General features: G+C 53.9%; 1 protein-coding gene across 2 annotated transcripts in view; it reads right to left on the minus strand.

Moving 5' to 3' along the window:
* Positions 1 to 763: 763 nt before the first annotated feature.
* The window catches only part of ITGB5 (integrin subunit beta 5), a 111,633-nt gene continuing 94,240 nt past the window's right edge, over positions 764 to 18,156 (minus strand). For both annotated transcript variants that reach the window (XM_025875551.2, XM_073894721.1), the window contains exons 11-15: positions 11,231 to 11,453; positions 6,814 to 6,917; positions 3,425 to 3,544; positions 1,950 to 2,116; positions 764 to 1,306 (exon numbers count right to left, since the gene is read on the minus strand). In XM_025875551.2, the coding sequence (XP_025731336.1) occupies positions 1,211 to 1,306; positions 1,950 to 2,116; positions 3,425 to 3,544; positions 6,814 to 6,917; positions 11,231 to 11,453 (710 nt within the window). In that variant the 3' untranslated portion in view covers positions 764 to 1,210. The remainder of the gene's footprint in view (positions 1,307 to 1,949; positions 2,117 to 3,424; positions 3,545 to 6,813; positions 6,918 to 11,230; positions 11,454 to 18,156) is intronic.

The raw sequence follows: 18,156 nt of genomic DNA on the forward strand, positions 1-18,156 counted from the left end.
AACGTCCTGACCCCTGGACAGGTGACTGCCCGTCTCACCCTTTCCTCTCATGTGGACAGGGGACAGGAGCAGAGAATTTGTCGGGTCCCTTCCATCTCAGGGGAACCTAAGGGCACTTCAGGGACCTATGTGCAGGAAAACACGCTGAAATGGGTTTTATGCTCTGGGCCTGGTTGGGAGATGGGAGTTGATTGGGGAAGGCACTGGAAGAGAACTATTCTCCATGTGGAAAGAGACTGGGTGGAAGTCACATCTGGACCTTTCTTCATGTGCACAATCCATTTCCAGCCTTGGAACAGGGCAGGCAGGCCAGTGGGGTGGTTTTCAGTTTCTAGCATGAAGCTCTTTACACCAAAACTGGGAGGGTCCAAAGGCACAGGCTTAGCTCTCCCTCGAGCATCCCAACAGAGCCCTGTTTGAAGAGCCCTGGTCTGGAATAGTGGATTGGCTTGTGCTGGGTCCCCCGAGGAAGAACACAGCCTTTTCAGCCCCCACTAGGGCACCACTTAAGACTACTTCGGATAGGAATACACGTGTCACAGAGAATGTCAGGCAAACACAAGATTTTTTGGTTTAGTTTTTACTTTCATCCCAAACTTTTCCCCTTTCGTTACAAAAGTACTAAACAAACACGGACAGAATTGGAAAACTGACATTTGCAACTACGCGCCTTCAGCAGGCATCTCAACAATCCCACCACCGACACACCCCTGTGCAAGGATAGATATCAAGCAGACAGTTCGCAGTAATCAGAACTATACCATAAATGCACGATCTTTTTATTTCATATAAAAATGATCAACACGACAGAAGCCAGAGTGCGTGTTGGTTCTGCACACTCTGATGCTCCCAAGAGCCTTCTCCTCTGGCCAGGCTGGAGGCTCAGCCCTCCTGGAAGGGAGAGGCGGCCCAGGCCCCCAGCCGTGCCTGGAGATGTCGAGCTGGATGTGGTGCAGAAAGCTGAGAGCGCCAAGGTCCCGGGCCTTTTCCTGGGCTTGGAGGGGTGGCTGTCTGGCGTGGATGTGGCCGGGCAGCCAGGTGACACACTGGCCGCCTTCTGGTGCAGGGAGTGGGCTCCTGGCCCAGGCTCACGGGAAGCTGTCTGTGCTTGTCCCTCTAGGGGGCCATGATCCAGTTGAGCGGCTGTCCAAGGCATATCAGTCTCTGGCTTCTCGTCAGCCCCCTCTGGTCCTCCAAGGAAAAGGAGCTGTCAGTCCACTGTGCCATTGTAGGATTTGTTGAATTTGTTGAAGGTGAAATCCACAGTGTGTGTGGAAATGGGCTTTCTGTACAGAGGGTTGGAAGCCTACAGAACACAAAAGGCAAGAGAACATGTGTGTCTGTTCACTTGAACACATACTCAGGGTTCGAGGCCCTTCCTCCTCGGTCCGTCAGCCCAGAAGGCAGCCGCCTGAGCACGCAGCCGCTGACTGTCACGCCTGGGAAAGACCCTCCCAGTCACGGAGCTTCTACTCTTTATCTCTGAAACGAGGAGCTGGACCAGACGATCTCTGAAGTCCCTTCCAACTTTAACAGAAACTAACTGGGGATTTAGGGGTGCTCACTGCGCTCAGTCCTTTGGGAAAGTGCAGTTTGCCGAGGGAGACAAGGCTCTCACAGATGGATGCTGTAATGGACACTAACAACTTGAGGTCCTTTGCTGAGTCTGCGGTCTCTAGGACCGTCCAGATTCTTCCTGCCGAGGCTGTGCCACGTGCCTCTGCCCTATGAGGGTCCTGAGCTAGGCCTGCTGTGGGGCTCTGCACGGGGCCCCCCGTGCTCCTGGGCCATGCATTCTCACCATCCAGAACTGGCCACACACACCGCCTTTCAGGTTTTGTTTGCTTGATTTGAATGCCAAAGATGTTAGCGGGCCTTAAACCTTGTGGGACCTCAACCAGACCTCTCAGCTTGACTTTTTCTCTACTTCCAGCATCCCCTTGGCTTACCATCTCATAGCGGGCCCTGGACCGCTCGCTCTGGAACTTTGCGAACTCTCTCCGGTCATGGATGGTGACAAGCAGCTTCCAGATGGCCAGGAGCGCAATCCCAATCAGGAGGATACTGCCCACCACAGCCAGGAGGATGGTTGTGGCGTCCGGGGCAGTTCCACACTCTGGAGGAGACCAGGAGGCAGGGTCAGCAGAACCACCAGAGCATGGCCGTGCACACCACCCTATCCCCACCCCCACCTCAGGCCTATCTGGAGCGACAGGTGTGCCTCTCTAAGAATGTCTTCCCTCTCTTCTCTCTTAGGTCCCACAGTGCTTCTGGGTGACCTGGGGGGGGCGGTGGGGGAGGGGTAGAATTTTCTCCAATGCACATAAAGGGGAAGAGTCCAAGAGGGATGGCTCCTGTTCCAAACCACAGCAAATCTACCTGTGGCAACATGCAGACGAGAGCCCTGGTGGCCGCCCCCCTCACTCCCACACGCCGTGTGCATTGTGTGCTCAGCAGCCTCTCCCCTCATGTGACTGCCCAGGCCCCAGCCTGGCCCAGTCTCCATTCTCCAGACTGAACCTGCCTCGGCCTTCATGTAAATGGTTTCAGGAGCAGACCGGGCAGGGAGGAGGTTTCATAAAGCCCACAAGGGCTGGGCCGGGGGCCAGCCAACATTTGTAAGCCCTTAGTGTGGCCCTTTGCAGCGGATGTGCTTATTTTCAAAGAACCGCAAAGACAGCACCTAGAAACAAAGCCTCATTCTTGCAGGCCTGTCTCCTGGGCTGGTACCACAGCATTTCCTCTTCCGCTGGCCCCAAGAAGGCATATTATGTGGTCTGGCTCAATTTGGAAAAACAGTTTGCAAAGCTGTAAATTGAAGGGAGCAACCCTTTTTCTCCTCACCCCTGCCCCGCTTCCAGGGAAGAAGAAAAGGGGTCATGCTGGAAACCGTGAATGCTCCAAAGCAAAAGGCCCTTGGGTCCTGGGTCCAAAGCAGGAGCCAGAATTATGGATACCTGCGTGAAGGCTTGACCTCCTCAGGGGCCCAGGAGCTGAGCGCGGCTGTGTAACCCAGAGCTGCACCAGCCCTTCCTGGCGGGGGCAGTGCAGCGGCTGCTCGTGGAGGCAAGCGCTGACCCGCCCGACCGCCCTCTGCGGAAACTGCAGCTGCTCACCGCCGTCAGCGATGCCGGTGAAGTGTGTGCTGTGGCCTCTCATCCCCCCGAGCTCCGGCTGCTCCGAGACGAGACCCTCTAGCTCCCAAGCCTCCAGGCTGTGACCTCCAGAGCCCCACCTGCAGCAGGTCCTCAGGCGTACGCCCACCTTTCTGCCAAACTCCAGGAGCTGGGCAGGGGTGGCCTTAGACCCCCCTCACTCTGCGGTTTGGAAGGGCAGTGAGGACAGAGGGCCACAAGCCCAGAGCAGGGGAAGATGTCAGAAGCCGAGCTCCCCGGGGCGGCGGACAGAGCCCGCCCCGACCCACCTGGCTCCCTGAGGACTGTCAGGTTGGACTTCCCGCTGGGGAGCTCCACGTAGGTGAACATCATGACACAGTCCTTGGCGGTTTTGTAGAAACAAAGCACAGCCTCTTGGTCATCTTTCACTGGAAGAAAACCAAGCAGAAATGTCTGCTCCGAGCAACCCAGTGCGCTGACGGATGGCGGGGAGCCAAGCACCTCAGTTAAGAAAGGGGGTACAGAGAGGCATAACGGGGAGGCTGGGCCCTTACAAGTGAGCTCGGGTTTCTCACATCAAGGATGCAGCCCCAGCAACATGAGTCCCTTGAGGTGCGAGCAATATCTGGGGAATCCAAGAGAGAGGCTCTTCACACCTCCCAAGTGTTGGCCGGGAGTGATGGGAAGTGGAAGGAGGCACCAGCATTATGCTTGGGGCTAAGCCTGTATGTGGAATTGCCCTGGACGTCAAAGAAACACAGAAAGGAAAGAGCCATCCCGATGCCCTGGGGGGCCCGGGCAAGAGCTCACAGTTGAGTCCACTTGGCTGAGAGCCTGCCACGGTGGCCAAGCATCAGCAGCTATGTGCTAGGATGTAAAACCACAATGACCAAGGGTGACAAGGACGTTCAGACAAGGGTGCCGAGGGCCAGCACTGGAGGTCAGGGCGGGGCCTGGACACCACGTGCCGCAGCCCCGCTCCTCCGCAGCCAGCAGCCTCCACCTGGCCCCACACTGCTGTTCCCCCAGCCCCGTCCAGGCATCACCTGCACTCCAAGGCTTCTTTGGGAAAGGGTTAGACTGATTCCTAGGAGGAAAAGGGAGTAAGGAAGGGGAAGGGGACATTCAGCAGCAATGGCCAGTCAGTCCCGAGCAACTGCAGCGGGCTGAGGTTACGGCGTGAAACGCCTTTCAGCTCTCGCCTTTGCAACCCTACTGCTCAAAGGAGTCTTAACCTGGAACCAGGCCAATTAGTGTGGTCATCAAATGTGAAGCCCTGGACTGTCTCTCTCAGCCCCCACCCGTAAGCCTGGTCTGGGTGAGTGTAAGTGTATGTGTGCATGAAAAAAGCCAGGAGAGGGAAAAGGAAAAACAGTGAATCTGAGCAGACACCTTCTCATGAAGGATTTTACTGAGAAGCAGCTACACATAATGGCTAGAACTGCTCCAGAGCAGGTGCCTCAGTTGGGGGCCCCAGGAAGGCATCATCTTGTCCTTTCTGTGTGTTGCCTCGGTGGGGGCCACTGCCCCAGGTCAGCGGGCAGACCTTACTGTGAGCCGGGCCTCACGTAGCAAGCAGAAGCAGCGGCAGGAAAATGGTGTGAGCCTAGACTCCGTGGGCTTCCCGCTGGGCCCCCTGGTCTAACACATGCCCCAGCATACAGTAGGTGCTCAATGAGCAAGGACTGGCTGAGTGCATGACTCAACGTACTCAGGACAAAGATGTGGCCACAGCAGTCAGTCAAAACCAGGGGGGGCAGGAGAAAGGAAGGCTACAGAGGAGGCGAGTCAGGGCCAAGACGGGAGGCTGGGGCCAAGAGCCTGCCGCAGCTGAGGTCAAGGCTGAGGGCAAGGCTACCAGCAAGGTAGCCTCAGAGGCAGAACCCCTTTCATGGCACACAGTTTTGTGCCCTTGACCCACCATTTTAGATACAATGCAGTTGTTTTATATGTTTACAGGGTTGTGTAACTATTCTCACCATCTAATTCCAGAACATTTCTATCACCCCCAAAAGAAACCCCTCCTGTTAGCAGTCAGTCTCGATCCCCTTCTCTCCCCAGCCCCTGGCAACCACCAATCTACTTTCTGTCTCTGTGTTTTTGCCTGTTTTGGACATTTCATGTAAATGGAATCATACGATATATGTCCTTTTCTGTCTGGCTTCTCACACACAGCATAATACTTGGAAGATCTGTCCCTTTTGTAGCACGTATCAGGACACCACGTCTTGTACCACATTTTAGTTTTCCATCATTTCATGGACATTTGGGTTGTTTCAAAATTTTGACTATTATGAATAATGCTGCTATGAACATTCACGCGTAGGTTTTGGTTAACATGTCTTCAGTTCTCTTGTGTATATACTCAGGAGTGATATTACTGAACTATGTGGTAACTCTGTTTAATCACGACCATTCTCCAAAGTCGTGCACCATTTTGCATTGCTGCCAGAATGTGTGAGGGTTCCAACACAGGGCCACTTTGATTTGGTGTAGTTACAGTGCTCCAGACCAGTTCCAAAGCCAGCCATGTGCACACAGGGCTAAGGTATGTGATCTGCATCTCTTACCCTTAGAAACTCCTCAGCCGGGACAGCAACAGCTGTGCTAGAAAAGGGACAGAGGCAGCCCAGAGACAGTGGAAAGCAGAGGTCTGTGCACCTCCGCCTGAGCCTCCTTGTGGGCCCCCACCCAGAAATGGACTCATAGCCATTTGTCCAGAGGCAAAGGCACAGGATGGATAGATGGAGTCAAACTGGAGTGGTTAGAATGAGAAGAAGCCTCAGATGCGAGCTGCTGCACCAGAGAACAGAACAAGGCATGGGTGAGAGCTGCAGGGACAGATGTCTGCCGCGGGGACAAGAGCCAGGGCGGCACGCGAGCCCAGGTGCGATCCAGGCCACACGAGAGCTTGGACCCTTCTGCTGCCTTGGAGCATCGTGAGAGCTGCACCAGGCTGAGGCAAAACATGGCAGAGACCCAGCAGTCGTTCATCAAACATGGTTTCCCTGCCTCCTGGGCACAGAGCTTGACTACATTTCCCAGTGACCCTTGCAGCTCAGTGAGGCCAGACAGCTGAGTTCTGGCCAGTGAAATGCAGGTGGAACTCACAGGCACCACTTCCAGGCCTGGCCCACTGAAGCGTCTCACGCGATCCCTCACTCTGTCTTCCCCCACGTGCTGATGAGTGGGGAGGATTCTAAGGACCCTGGGGAGAGTGCAACTTTCATATAGAGAGGGTCTACATTCCAGAACGACCTCATGGAAGGTCCTGCTAACCAGGAATGTCTTCAGTGGACTTGCAGTGAATGACTTATATTCTGTTAAGTCACTGAGGTCTGGGGTTTGTTTGTTACAGCAGCCAACACGACTTGTCCTAATATACCTGTGTTCAGAGAGCCTGAGAGATGTGGCTAAGAAGGGGCTGGACTCCAGGGATGGCACAGAAAGTTATGAACAAGGTTGTACATGCAGAGGGCCTGGAACTTATGCCCTAGCACAGGCATGCCAAGTCCTCTTGGGGAGCCCCCCGTAGTGCCCAGGACCCTGACGCTGTGGTTCCTAACCCAAGGCTAGAACTGCCCCACTCCCTGCCAGGCGGCCCTGCCAATGAATCGTCCCCATGGGGAGGAAGCCTTGAGGTGTGTGCCAAGATACAGAAGGGGATGGCTGCCCAGGGCCGCTGGGGCACACTCACCGATGGTGTCCACCCATGTGATCACCTCATCCTTGCACAGGTTGTGGCAGGTCTGGTTCTCCGCCGGGCCCCCCGAGTGAAGCAGCAAGCACTCAACGCAGTCTCTTTGGAGAAGAGGTGATAAATGCGGGTGTTAGAGGTTGTGCAGTAGCTCCCCACCAGCAGCTGAGCTCCCAGGGGCGCGTGGCCCACCCTCCCACCAGGCCTGGGCCCCTGAAGGCTCTAACTTCGTCCTATCTTCACATTTTCGGTCTCAGTCAGTGTTTCTGCTGGCCTCTGACTGCTGTTATACGGGAAGCTGGAGGGTCCTCAGAGGAACATATGTGAGTTTAGAGGCATGTCTGGTCTCCATGTCAAGTTGTAGGTTGGAGACCTTTTAATTTCAGATACCAGGAGCCAAACCCGCCTGCACTCTGCTGCATCCGATGCCAGCGAGGAGTCTGCCCCAAGCAGGAACTTCAGAGTGATTAAGAAATGGTGTTTTGGGCCTTGCAGAGAGGTCCTTACACCCCCTCAGCCAGTGCCTGATGCCCCCATGTTACCCCAATTCCCTGGATGCCACTGGGAGATTCCTACCAGGGCAGGGCCCTCAACCCTCCTACATATTAGACTCTCCGGGGGCCTTTCCAGAAAACACTGCTTCTAGGGCTTGACTACCCCCATGAGATCCACATCTCCGGGGCACAGCCTGGGCTCTGGGTTCAGCTTCACAGTGAGCGCGGTGAACCACTGTCCAGGAGACCCTCAGGCACTACTAGCCTCTTCTCCCACCCAGAGGAGCCTGCCTGTGAGTTGGGCTACCGCCTGTGAGTTGGTCTGGTAGAGGCTATAGGGTGATAGCCTCCTCCCAGGAAACCTACATTTCAACAGGTGCCTTCTGGAGAAATCGGGTTAGGGGCCAAAGAGAGACACTTTGAGCCCCACTCCTCCCACCTCAGGTGCACAGTTTAAGTCAGATATTGTCATTGTGTGAAGATGCTTAACAAAGATGCTCAATTAAGGATCAGTAGTTATACTTTCCAGAGTCAAACCCAGCTCCAGATGTTCCCCATCTATCTTCGGTTTACATCAGGGAGAAGATGACTCCTGATGAGGTGGGGCCAGAGTAGCGAAGCTCTGACGAAGGGTCTGTAAAGCTTGCTGTGGTGAAGAAGGGCCCTAACCCCTCTGGGGGATGGTGGGATGGGGGGAGCACAAACAGAACCCCAGGGAGGAGTGGGTTGGGGCAAAACAACCAGCTGTCAGTGAATTCTCAGGGGCTTAGTGGGGAACCCATGGTTCCCAGTGGCCTGCAAGGGAGGTGAGCACCCCAGAAACAGGGGCTTCCTCAGGAGCCTGGGTGAGGGCCTAAGAGCCTAGCGTATACAGAGCGCAGGCGGTGACCCCACAGAGCCACAGCGACCTGGGGGACACGCTGCCTTGCTCACCCCACAGGCCCGTGGGGACCAACAAGGCTGTGTGTCTGGAAAGCTCTCTGGCAAAAATATAGAGAGATGTACAACCACAATGCACAGCCTGCATTGTCATCATCCATTTTTTTAATTCCTTGAGACTGAGGCCGGTTACTACATTTCCAGGAGAGAAACTGTAGAGGGAGCACGGGAAGGGAGTCAGAGAGTACTTCACGAGGACCCCCTTTGTGTATGGGGAGGCGATGGGGCCTGGGAGAAGTGGTGGCAGAGGGTCCAGCACCCAGGTGCCCAGTCTCTCAGGAAGCCCCTCCCAAGTCCTCACTCCCACTTCTGAACGCTAGGGAGGAAAGCGGGTAAGACTTAAGAATTCACCTACTCCAGAACTGACCATAAAAATCCCACTTTCCTGGGAAGGACTTCATGGAAACAGTGTGGAGTTACAAACAAGTTGGTAATATTTGCCTTTCCCCTGAGGCTGGAGTCCCAGAGGGAAGGCCACTGAGACTGAGCTGGGAGCCAGGAAGGGGCGGTTTAGCTGAGGCCCTTCCTCGGGCCTCCTGGATGAACACACTGCAAATGGCCCCCCAGCCGACCTTCCGTCTCAGCGAGGGTTCCCCGAGCCTTCCAGCTGCAACCCCGCTTGTCATTAAACCACATTAAACCACAGGACCATGTCCAGGAAACATTCCCTAATTATCCATGTGGACATATCAGTCTAACTTGTATGCTCCACGCACTGGGTTGAAACTTGTGATATACTGTAGTCATGTGTTAAAATAAGTCTGGCCTTTTAAACAAACAAGTTGCTGAGAGAGACTTTACTCAGAGAGCCTGTTAACTGAAATTAGCTGAGGCTGAGTGTGACCTCACCCAAGGCGAAGGGTATGTTTGGTTAGTGCTAGAAAGTAGAGATTGGCTGTTCTGAAACTCCAGGAAAAAAAAAAAAGACATAAGGCATTCAAAACCTGGTGGTTCTTGGCAAAACAGTGTAGAAAAACAGCCTGCTATAAGTCACTATCAAAGGGAATTTGTTTAAAACAACAATTGCAACTTGGCAGAGAAAGAGACAGAGGGCCATTGTGGCCCAGAGATAAAGAAGAAGGAAGAGTGGTTTCCTTATGGCATCTCCTTGCTCTCCTTGTTTCTTTGGTATTGCTTAATGGATAAGAAGCGCTATGTTTTCTATGTCTTAAACATTTGCAGCTCGGGTTGTGCCATTTTGACTAAAGCAAAGGTTGTTGGGTCTTTTAATTGACCTATGCCAAACCTACATTGCCTTGTGGCTCCAGAGGAAAGGAAGAAACGGGCTTTATCTACTTTTATTGATACCAGGTGTGTTGTCCTCATTTGCCCCCTCCCCCCCTTCACCTCATGTGCCCCAAGGACAAGGAGCACATACCTGAAAGAGTTCTGCTTCAGGGAGCTGGGGAGGGCCCTTGCTGCCACCATCAAATGTGGGTAATGCTGTGACTCCATGCTCAGATGGCCACAGCTATTTGGGCTCCAGATCCAGGATCCTACCCTCCTTCCCCGGGATGTTTCTATTTGGATTTCTGTTATTTCTCCACTCTTAGCAGGTCTAAAGTGGATCTGTTTTTCTTCTCCCTTACTCTCCCCTGCTCTTCTCCAATTACACAAAATAAAATCTGGCCCTGTCTATCTTGTCTCTCGATCTGCAGCCAGCTTTCAATTACCCACGCCTGGATTATTTGAGGCAAACGTCCAAGCAGGGGTTCTGCCACCCAGAACATTTCTGAGCAAGGACTGACCAGCAGCCACGGCGGGCTCACAGAGCATGAACTCCTTCCATTATCAGCCTGAGCCAGACATTTAGAGAGGAAATCTGCCAAAAGAAAATTGCACAGTTGCGTTCCCCAGCCAAAGAGAGACGATGTCTGTGTTATTATTTGTTTCTGATTATGTGTGCCCGTTTCCCTCATTCAGGCCCCTTAGCGTGGATGATGCTGACACAGCAGTTTCTCTAGCAAAATTCCAGAGAAACGGTCACTCTTGCCTTCCTGCTGGCATAGCTCCTTGATCCCTTTTATTCCCGCGCATGTGCACTCTGACAGAGGGTGAAGGGCAGGGCCGTGGGGAGGCCAGCCTGGGGAACCATGACCCTGTGGCTGAGCAGCAGAGGCCCGGTGCCCGCTGTCCAGTATCTGCATTCAGCCGCAGCACACAGCCAGTGCTCCATGATCTAAGTGGAGCAGAAAATTCACAAGCCTCTGTGGTTTGTGTCTGGCAGGCCTTATCTAGGTCGGATGCCCTCCTATCCAATCAACCTTCTGATTATGTGTTGTTCAAAGCCGCATGTGCCCTGTGGGCATCCTGTAAACCGTTATTTGGGAAACGTTAATGTTGGGGAGGAGCTCCAACTCATTGGAAAAACAGATGCATGCTAAATCCCCTTTTGAAAAACTCAATAGCACTCGAAAGGCTCTGAGAAGCCACTATTTTGGTACCAAAACCAGTTTAATTTAACTCAGTAATCTGGTAACTTCTAAATTTGGGAATAGAATAGCAGTCTTGTTTTATTGGTTCTGTTTTTATTTTCTTACAAAATCCCCACAGAACCAGCGTTTCAAAAACACTATTTTAGGGCACCTGGGTGGCTCGGTTGGTTCGGCAACTGCCTTCGGCTCAGGTCATGATCCTGGAGTCCTGGGATCGAGTCCCGCGTCGGGCTCCCTGCTCAGCGGGGAGTCTGCTCCTCCCTCTGACCCTCCCCCCTCTCATGTGCTCTCTCTCTCTCTCTCTCTCTCTCTCTCTCATTCTTGCTTTCTCAAACAAATAAATAAATAATCTTTAAAAAAATTTAAAAAACACTTTTAATATACTGTGTAGTTAACACTGAGTTACTGTTAGGAAGAGTCTCACTCCCCAGCAAGACCAGGCAGCGGAAGAGGTGGGCGATGGGAGGAAGAGGCCGGCCAGCCCCAGGGCCCAACGGGCTGGAGGACAGGCCTGGTCCGGGTGAGAAGCGGGAGCGAGGCTGCCATTACCTCTTGGTGCTGCAGGCGTCTGGGCAGGTCGGGCACTTCTCACACGTCTCTCCAAAGGCTCCTGGCTCCGTGCACTGGCACTGCCCACACACACAGTGCCCACGGTCGCTGCAGATCTGGCCGTCTTTGGCCAAGCACGTGCTGATATCCGTAGAGCAGTTACAGTTGTCCCCAACGTAACCTGCGTGGCACTTGCATTCTCCACAGTGGCACCCGCCGTGGCCTAAAAGGACATGCGGAGCACATCAGCGCCTGCCTGCACAAACACATAACCCACGCCCCAGGCCCTGCCATGGGCCAGGCACCGCAGAGCCCACAGAACAGGACACAGACAGTGCCCTCCGGCGCTGTGTGGGCGGGCAGGGCCGAGCCCACGGGTTTGCGCGGCTCGGCTAGATCTGGGGCAGTGCTCCGCGTTGGCTCAGAATTTGCCCAAGGAACACCACAGCACCAGGACCCCAGAGAGCTTCCTCCTGTCTCAGCTGTCATGTGAAGAATGGCCACCAAATATGTCCACATCCTAATCCCCAGAACCTGTGAATGTCACCTCCTCCGGCAAAAGAGACTGCAGCTGTGACTCCGTGTAGGATTCTGGGATGAGAGCGTCTCCTGGACTCCCCAGGTGGCCCCGATGCCATCACAAGGGTCCACAGAAGACAAAGACAGAGGGAGATCTGACCACAGCAGCCAGTGCTAGTGGACAACAGAAACAAGATGCCAGCTGCTGCCTTTGAAGATGGAGGAAGCAGCCAGAGAGCCAAGGAATGTGAGGAATGCAGCTCCAGAAGATGGAGAAGGCAAGGAAATGGACCCTCCCCGAGCCCCGGAGGGAGTACGGCCCTGTCAACGCCGTGACCTTAGCCCTGTGGGGGCTCTCTCAGACTCTGACCTCCAGAATTCAAGGGACTAAATCTGTGTTGTTAAAGGCCACTCACTCCGTGGTAATTGGTCACAGCCACAGTGTGCAGTGATGCTAAATTCTCGCTCTGGCCCCAGACCTGTAGCCCAGAGCGGGAGGATTCAGGAGCCGGTGCTGAGGGCAGTGGAGGCTAACTGAACAGCACTTGCTATATATCCATCAGGCTTCACAGCACAAACGTGAGCGGTTCCGATGACTGTGCCACACGCAGGGACCTTTAGCATCCTTGCTCCACAGCTGATGTAGCCGAGACACAGAGATGAAGTCCTGCTGAAGGTCATGAGGCAGCGGCCATGGAGCCAGGACTCCCACCAGGGAGTCTGACCTCCCGCACCCACTGCCTCTCGGGAGGAAAGAGAGCAGAGCAGGCCCGAGCCGAGAGAACAATCAGCTGAGGGGCGCCCTGCTCTCCTTTCCAGGAGGGACCCTTTCCCTAGCCGGCAAGCGGGGCGGGGCTGTGCCTCCCCTGAGGTTCTGCAGGAGCCAAGGGCAGAGGCTCACTCCGCTCAGAAGACAAGCGTGTTTGAGTGTGAGCTAGTGAACGTGTGTCTTGGTGAAAAGCACAGAGCGCGCCAACTTTCAAGGGGACCAAGGGCCTGACCACAGGTTCTCGATCCTCTGCGCCAACAGAGGCAGAAAGCCAGCGCTATACGTGACACTTCACTTTACAAAATCTCCCTTATGCTATTATTGCAGCGTTTTCCTTCCTGATGCTGTTTTGCTGAGGCTAAGATTAAAAGGAGCACGAATTGCATGACTGAGCCCCCACTTACATACCAGCAGGAGACTGGAGCGGCAGGCGATGGGTATCACACAGGTGGAGGCCTTGCATTTTACTCCCACACCTGAACCAGTTATCCCAGTAGTTGGATCCCAGCACCTTCTGTAAGACCACCAATGAGTGTGACCCACAATTTAGGTCAGGGCCTAATTCTAAAGAGCTTCTTCACCTGCCACTTGCTTCCCACCCCTTCTGCTCTGTCAGCTCCGTAGAGCCTAAAATCTGCAGGTGGGAGGGAAGCCATCTGGAGAGACCGAGTCTCCCAACCCTCCCGCGCCAGACAGCCTCTCTGCTTGCACCGGGACTCAGAGCCACAGCCGATACTGAGCCCTCCCATTTCCCAGGCAGGGCCGAGGCATACGGCAGCCCTCTAGGAAAGGTGAGAAAAGCCAGGCCCAGGTCAGCAGGAGGCTGTGAGTGCAGCTGAACCCCTAGAAGCTGGCACGCGGAGGTGAGGCCCAAGGGGGTTACACCAGGCAGGGGCGGGGGGCCAGAGGGGGCTGGCTGTGGGGCACACAGCTCATGCATGAGGGAGGCTGCACACCTCTCCTGTCACCCAGTTGATGAACAGCACGGGTTCCAGGCCTTGGCAGGCAGGAAACCACCCCCCACGGGAAGACTTCCCAAATGAAATGGATCCAATCTGCACAACCCCTTCACTCTCCAGCCTCACGGGTCACACTGGTCAAGGGTCTGTTTTCAATTAAAAATGGGTCACTGTTGCGGGTAATTCCCCCCTACACACAATTTTATCACGAAAATTTCCAAACCTGCAGCCGAGTTGAGAGGATTGTACAGTGAACGTCCATATACTTGCCACCTACATTCCACCATTAGCAAGTTACCTGCTGCTTTATCACATATCCACCCCTCCCTCTGTCTACCCATCAGTAGAGTTTCCAAAATGCATTTCAAAGTGAGCTGCAGAGATGAGCGTGCTTCTGGGGTAAGTTTCTATTATAGCTCTGGCACTCTCCAGCAGCTTGTACATCATACCTTCCCATAAAGCAAACACACAAAAAGTGAAAGGCACAGTCAGTGCTGTATTTACAAGCAGCAAAATGGTACCCAGGCCTGAGGGGCTGCTTTGCTTCAGAAAGGAAGGGCTGTTTCCCTCCCTGCTCTAATGGTGTGTGGCAGCAATACAACATTAGCCAAACACAACCTGACATCGTCTTCCAAAGGGCCAACATTTTAGAGAAGAGGGAAGCTATTATTCTGTTGAAGAGCTAGGTTTCAGGTGAAGTGTGTGTGTGTGTGCGCGCTGAAGGGGGAACTTGCTCCCCAAGGCGGCTAGGCACGGAAGTGATAGGATCTGCTTGCTGAGAAGGTCAGCAACAGTGCCTGCTGCGCTGTACTCTCCACCAGATCAGCCATAAGCCTGTCTGCGTTGGGCACGTCTGATACCATGCAGGCCCAAGAGCTCCCAAGCCTAGCCAGAGGTCAGTGATTTTAGGGCTAGGGTCAGACCTAGGGCACAAGCAGGGCGAGTCAGGGGTCAAGGGCAAGAGAGGAACAGGACTCACCACCAGAGACATGAGCCACTCCCGAAAGCCTCCCACAACACCTGAGCAGCAAGGACATGACAAGAAACAGTGTGCAAGACTGGTATAAAGTGGACAGAGCACAAATATCCCCAGCCCCCTCCAGTGTGGTGAGCAAGCAACTGGGGAGCTACCGAGGGGCTGTGGGACAACAGAAACTCCTCATCTATGTGGCTCTTGGCCTCAAATGTTCGACAATTCCAAAGCCAAGTCCCAACAAGCCAAAATAGGGAAGCAGCTGCCGCCTCCTGGCCTGGTGTCATGGCTGAAATCTCGTGAATGCTTGTTGTCATAGCTTGCTGGCTCCCCTGATCGCCCCAGTTCAGTTTGTGAAGCAGTTCTTCGATTCTTGAAGATAGCTTGAAGCAGCTACAGCAAAGATGTGGCACATGCTGCCATGTCCTCCTTCCCACCTATGGCAGACCACTCCATCTGACCACGGGAGCCTCGGCTTGGCCTCAAAATCCTCAACACAGTACTCCAAGCAGGTTCTACCAACTGTGGGGAGCCAGCACACAAGATACAACCACTGGCCATCATGGTTTAAAGCTTCCAAGTCTCCTTTAAAAAGTGTGACCCATATAGGTCTTCAAAAACTAGGTCAGTCTGGTTATACTTTATCCTAATCCAAATGTCTTAGATCCTGTAGTTGGGCCTCAACCCACCTTTCCCTCAACCTGCATGCATGGAGTTTCCCCACATCATCTGGTCAGCCCTTAGCCTCTCCTAATGCCCTAGTAGGAAAGGAACACGTTATTAAAATAACAAGGGTCATTTGGCCCCATCCCAAGGATCAATAACCTACCAATCACCAGTAAAACTAAATGGGGGACTGGGAACTTGATCTTGGCTAACAACACCCAGAGGGCCTAAGCAAGGACTCTTCAGCAAAACACAGCTCATTTATAATGCTAACCCCCAACGCCTTGGCAGAGTGAGCTGAATTTAATGATGCCCGTTTAATATTGTGCAGACATAAAAATATTTCCACTGCACATAGGTAGGGATATTGAAGGGCATGTGAAAGCACTTTGTAAGCTGTGGCTCGCTCAACGTGCGAGTTATTATTAGTACTACCTTTGTTAGAATGATTGATAGCTAAATGGACAGAAAGTTGTAAATGTGTCTATTTATACAGAATTTCAGCTCTACAGAATTCAACAGCTTTCCATCAGCACAATGGTGCTTGTGTGGGCTGTGGGCCAAGACGTGGCCCCTTCCCTCCCTTTACAAAATAGAATCCCGACTATTTAGAGGAAGGGGCACCCTTGAAGCAGGCTGGGGAGGAGCTGCTAGAGAGGAGAGAGGAGCACCAGTGGCCTGGAAGCCAAAAGGGACATGAGGGGAAGGCCTGGCAAGGGCAAGAAGAGACCAAGAAGGGCAAATCCTAGGTGGCTGCCAGGTTTCGGCACAGTCCGGAGGGCTGAGGGCAGAATCCAGCCGGGAGAGAGGTGACTGTAAGAAGGCAGCTCCCACACGTGATCTGGTTGTGTAGGGTAAGGAAGAGACGGGGAGGAAGGCAGACAGGATATTCTGAAGATGGGATCTATTTGCGCACTCTTCTGACTGAAGACAAAGATTCAGAAGAGAGAAGGTTCTGGGGGGAAACAGAGGGATCGAGGTAATGGCAAGCTCTAAAAAGAAGAGGTCACAGCAGAGAAAGATGCAGGGAGAAAGGGAGGCAAGCTGAGGGGGGAAGCTGTGGCCAGAGTGGGATGCTCAAGCTTCCAGCTGTGTTGAGAGAGGCTGAGGGGCTGCACGGAGCCAAGTTCAAGTCTGTCCTCCACCATTCACTGCGTCACCTTGGGCAAGTCCCTAAACCCATCTGAAGATCCATTTCCTCTTCTGTCAATGAGGACAATGCTTTCCTCATCTGTCAATGAGGACAATGCCTTCCTCATGGAAATGTTGCCAAGAAATATGGTGCTATTGCAGGTAAAGCCCTAACGCAGTATATGGCGCATGGGGGTGCCCAGAAAATGGGCTAGAATTGCTGTGAACTGCCACTGGAGCTGAGCAAGCAAGGCACATGGACATCAATGTGTTGGACAACGTCACGGGGAGATGCAGGGATGGTGGGGCTTGAGGAGAGGGGCAAGCGTGAGGCAGTGCCCAGGGTCCTCGGGGAATCTAGGAATGGCCAGGATGTCAGTAAGTGACAGGGAAGGGGAAAAGTCGAGACTGGTGTAATTGGGATGGCACAACTTCAAAGGAGGGGCGGGAGTTGGAGGTGGAAAGCAAGTATCTAAAGGGGGACCTGAGGGGGTGGGAGAATGCCGACCAGGAGGGGCCAGCTCCTCAGTCCCCACCAACTGTTCTCAAGGCCCATCAGTCTCAGGAAAGAGGGGGGAGTAGGGATTTCTGCAGAGGCTCAGGATGAAGAGGAGCCTGTTTCCCACGGAACATGGGTGGTGGAGAATGGAGGCACAAGGAAACGTTGGGAAAATGGGGCAGGGGAGTGTGGTGAACACGTGGCTTCCAGAATCAGAACGCCTGAGCTGGCCTCCTGAATCTGCCATTCACCAGCAGTTACTGATGTTTAACCCCTCCGTATCTTGGTTTCATCATTTTTAAAGTGGGGCTGATAAAAATGCCTCCCTCGCTGGGTTGTTATATGCGTTAAATCGCTTAACCTGTATAAAGCAGTGTTTGGCATATAGTAAGTGCTCACTAAACACCAGCTAGCTTCCTCCTCATGGATGCTATGATGGGAGTGCAGGGGGAGGGGAAGCTCAGAGTAGATCTCAGAGGACAGTGGGGGAAGTACTTTCTGGGAGGCTGGGTCCAAAACCACCCAGGGTTAAAAGCTCCCCTGAGGTTACCTATCCACATCCAACCCAAAGCGAGAACACCCTGGACCTGGTGCAGCTGCTCTGCAGCCTCCAGAGCCTTGGTGGGGGGCCTGATACCATAAAGGGGCCTGAGGCCCTGCTGGGGGAGCTCCCTGAGGTACGTCTGAGGCAGCACGGAAGTGGCCCAGGGGGGAAGCCGCCACTCCCCCTCACCCCCAAGCTGGACTTGGACTCCCGCCTGCAGAGGACCCAGGCGGCCATGGGGTGACCTCAGAGGAGATGCCTGAGGGCCAGGGGGCCTGAGGAAGGAGGGAGCCAGCCTGAGACAGGCAGAACCAAGAAGTGATTCTCTTCTCCCCATTTTCACCCAGCACAGGAGCAAGGGGTCACAACCAGGCAGACATCAGACCCTCAGGGCACAAACCGTCTCTCTCCACAGCTGGTCCCAAAATAGTTTCCATCCGGCTCTGGAACACACTGTGGCTTCCCTCCGCAGCAGCTCCAGTCCCTCCGGGAGTCCATTCTGGCTCTCAGAAGGCTGGGGAGGGGAGGGAAGACTAAGCCCAGTTCCCTTTCTCTTTCTCCTGGTCCTGCCTCCCTCTCCCTCCCTCCCTCCCTCCCTCTCACCAGTCAGTGCCCCCCCCCCCCAAGCAGACTGCTCGCTCACTTCCTCTCTCTTTCCTTGCTTCCTCTCCTCACAGACCCAGTACCCCCTCTCTCAGAGCTCTGTTTGCCCCCCAGTCTCCCGTCCTCTCAGAAGAGGCAGCCTGTAAACAGGAAGTGGTGAGAGGAAAGAAAAAGGGGTGTGTTCTGAAAAATTTCTGCGCATTTGGGTGGTTTCTGTCACCAAAGTCAGGTCTTAAAATCTCCAACAATTGGCTTAAAAAGAG

Source organism: Callorhinus ursinus, unplaced genomic scaffold (assembly GCF_003265705.2).
Source record: "Callorhinus ursinus isolate GAN/ISIS: 27379988/994484 unplaced genomic scaffold, GSC_fseal_2.0 scaffold1, whole genome shotgun sequence".
NCBI classification, from domain to species: domain Eukaryota; kingdom Metazoa; phylum Chordata; class Mammalia; order Carnivora; family Otariidae; genus Callorhinus; species Callorhinus ursinus.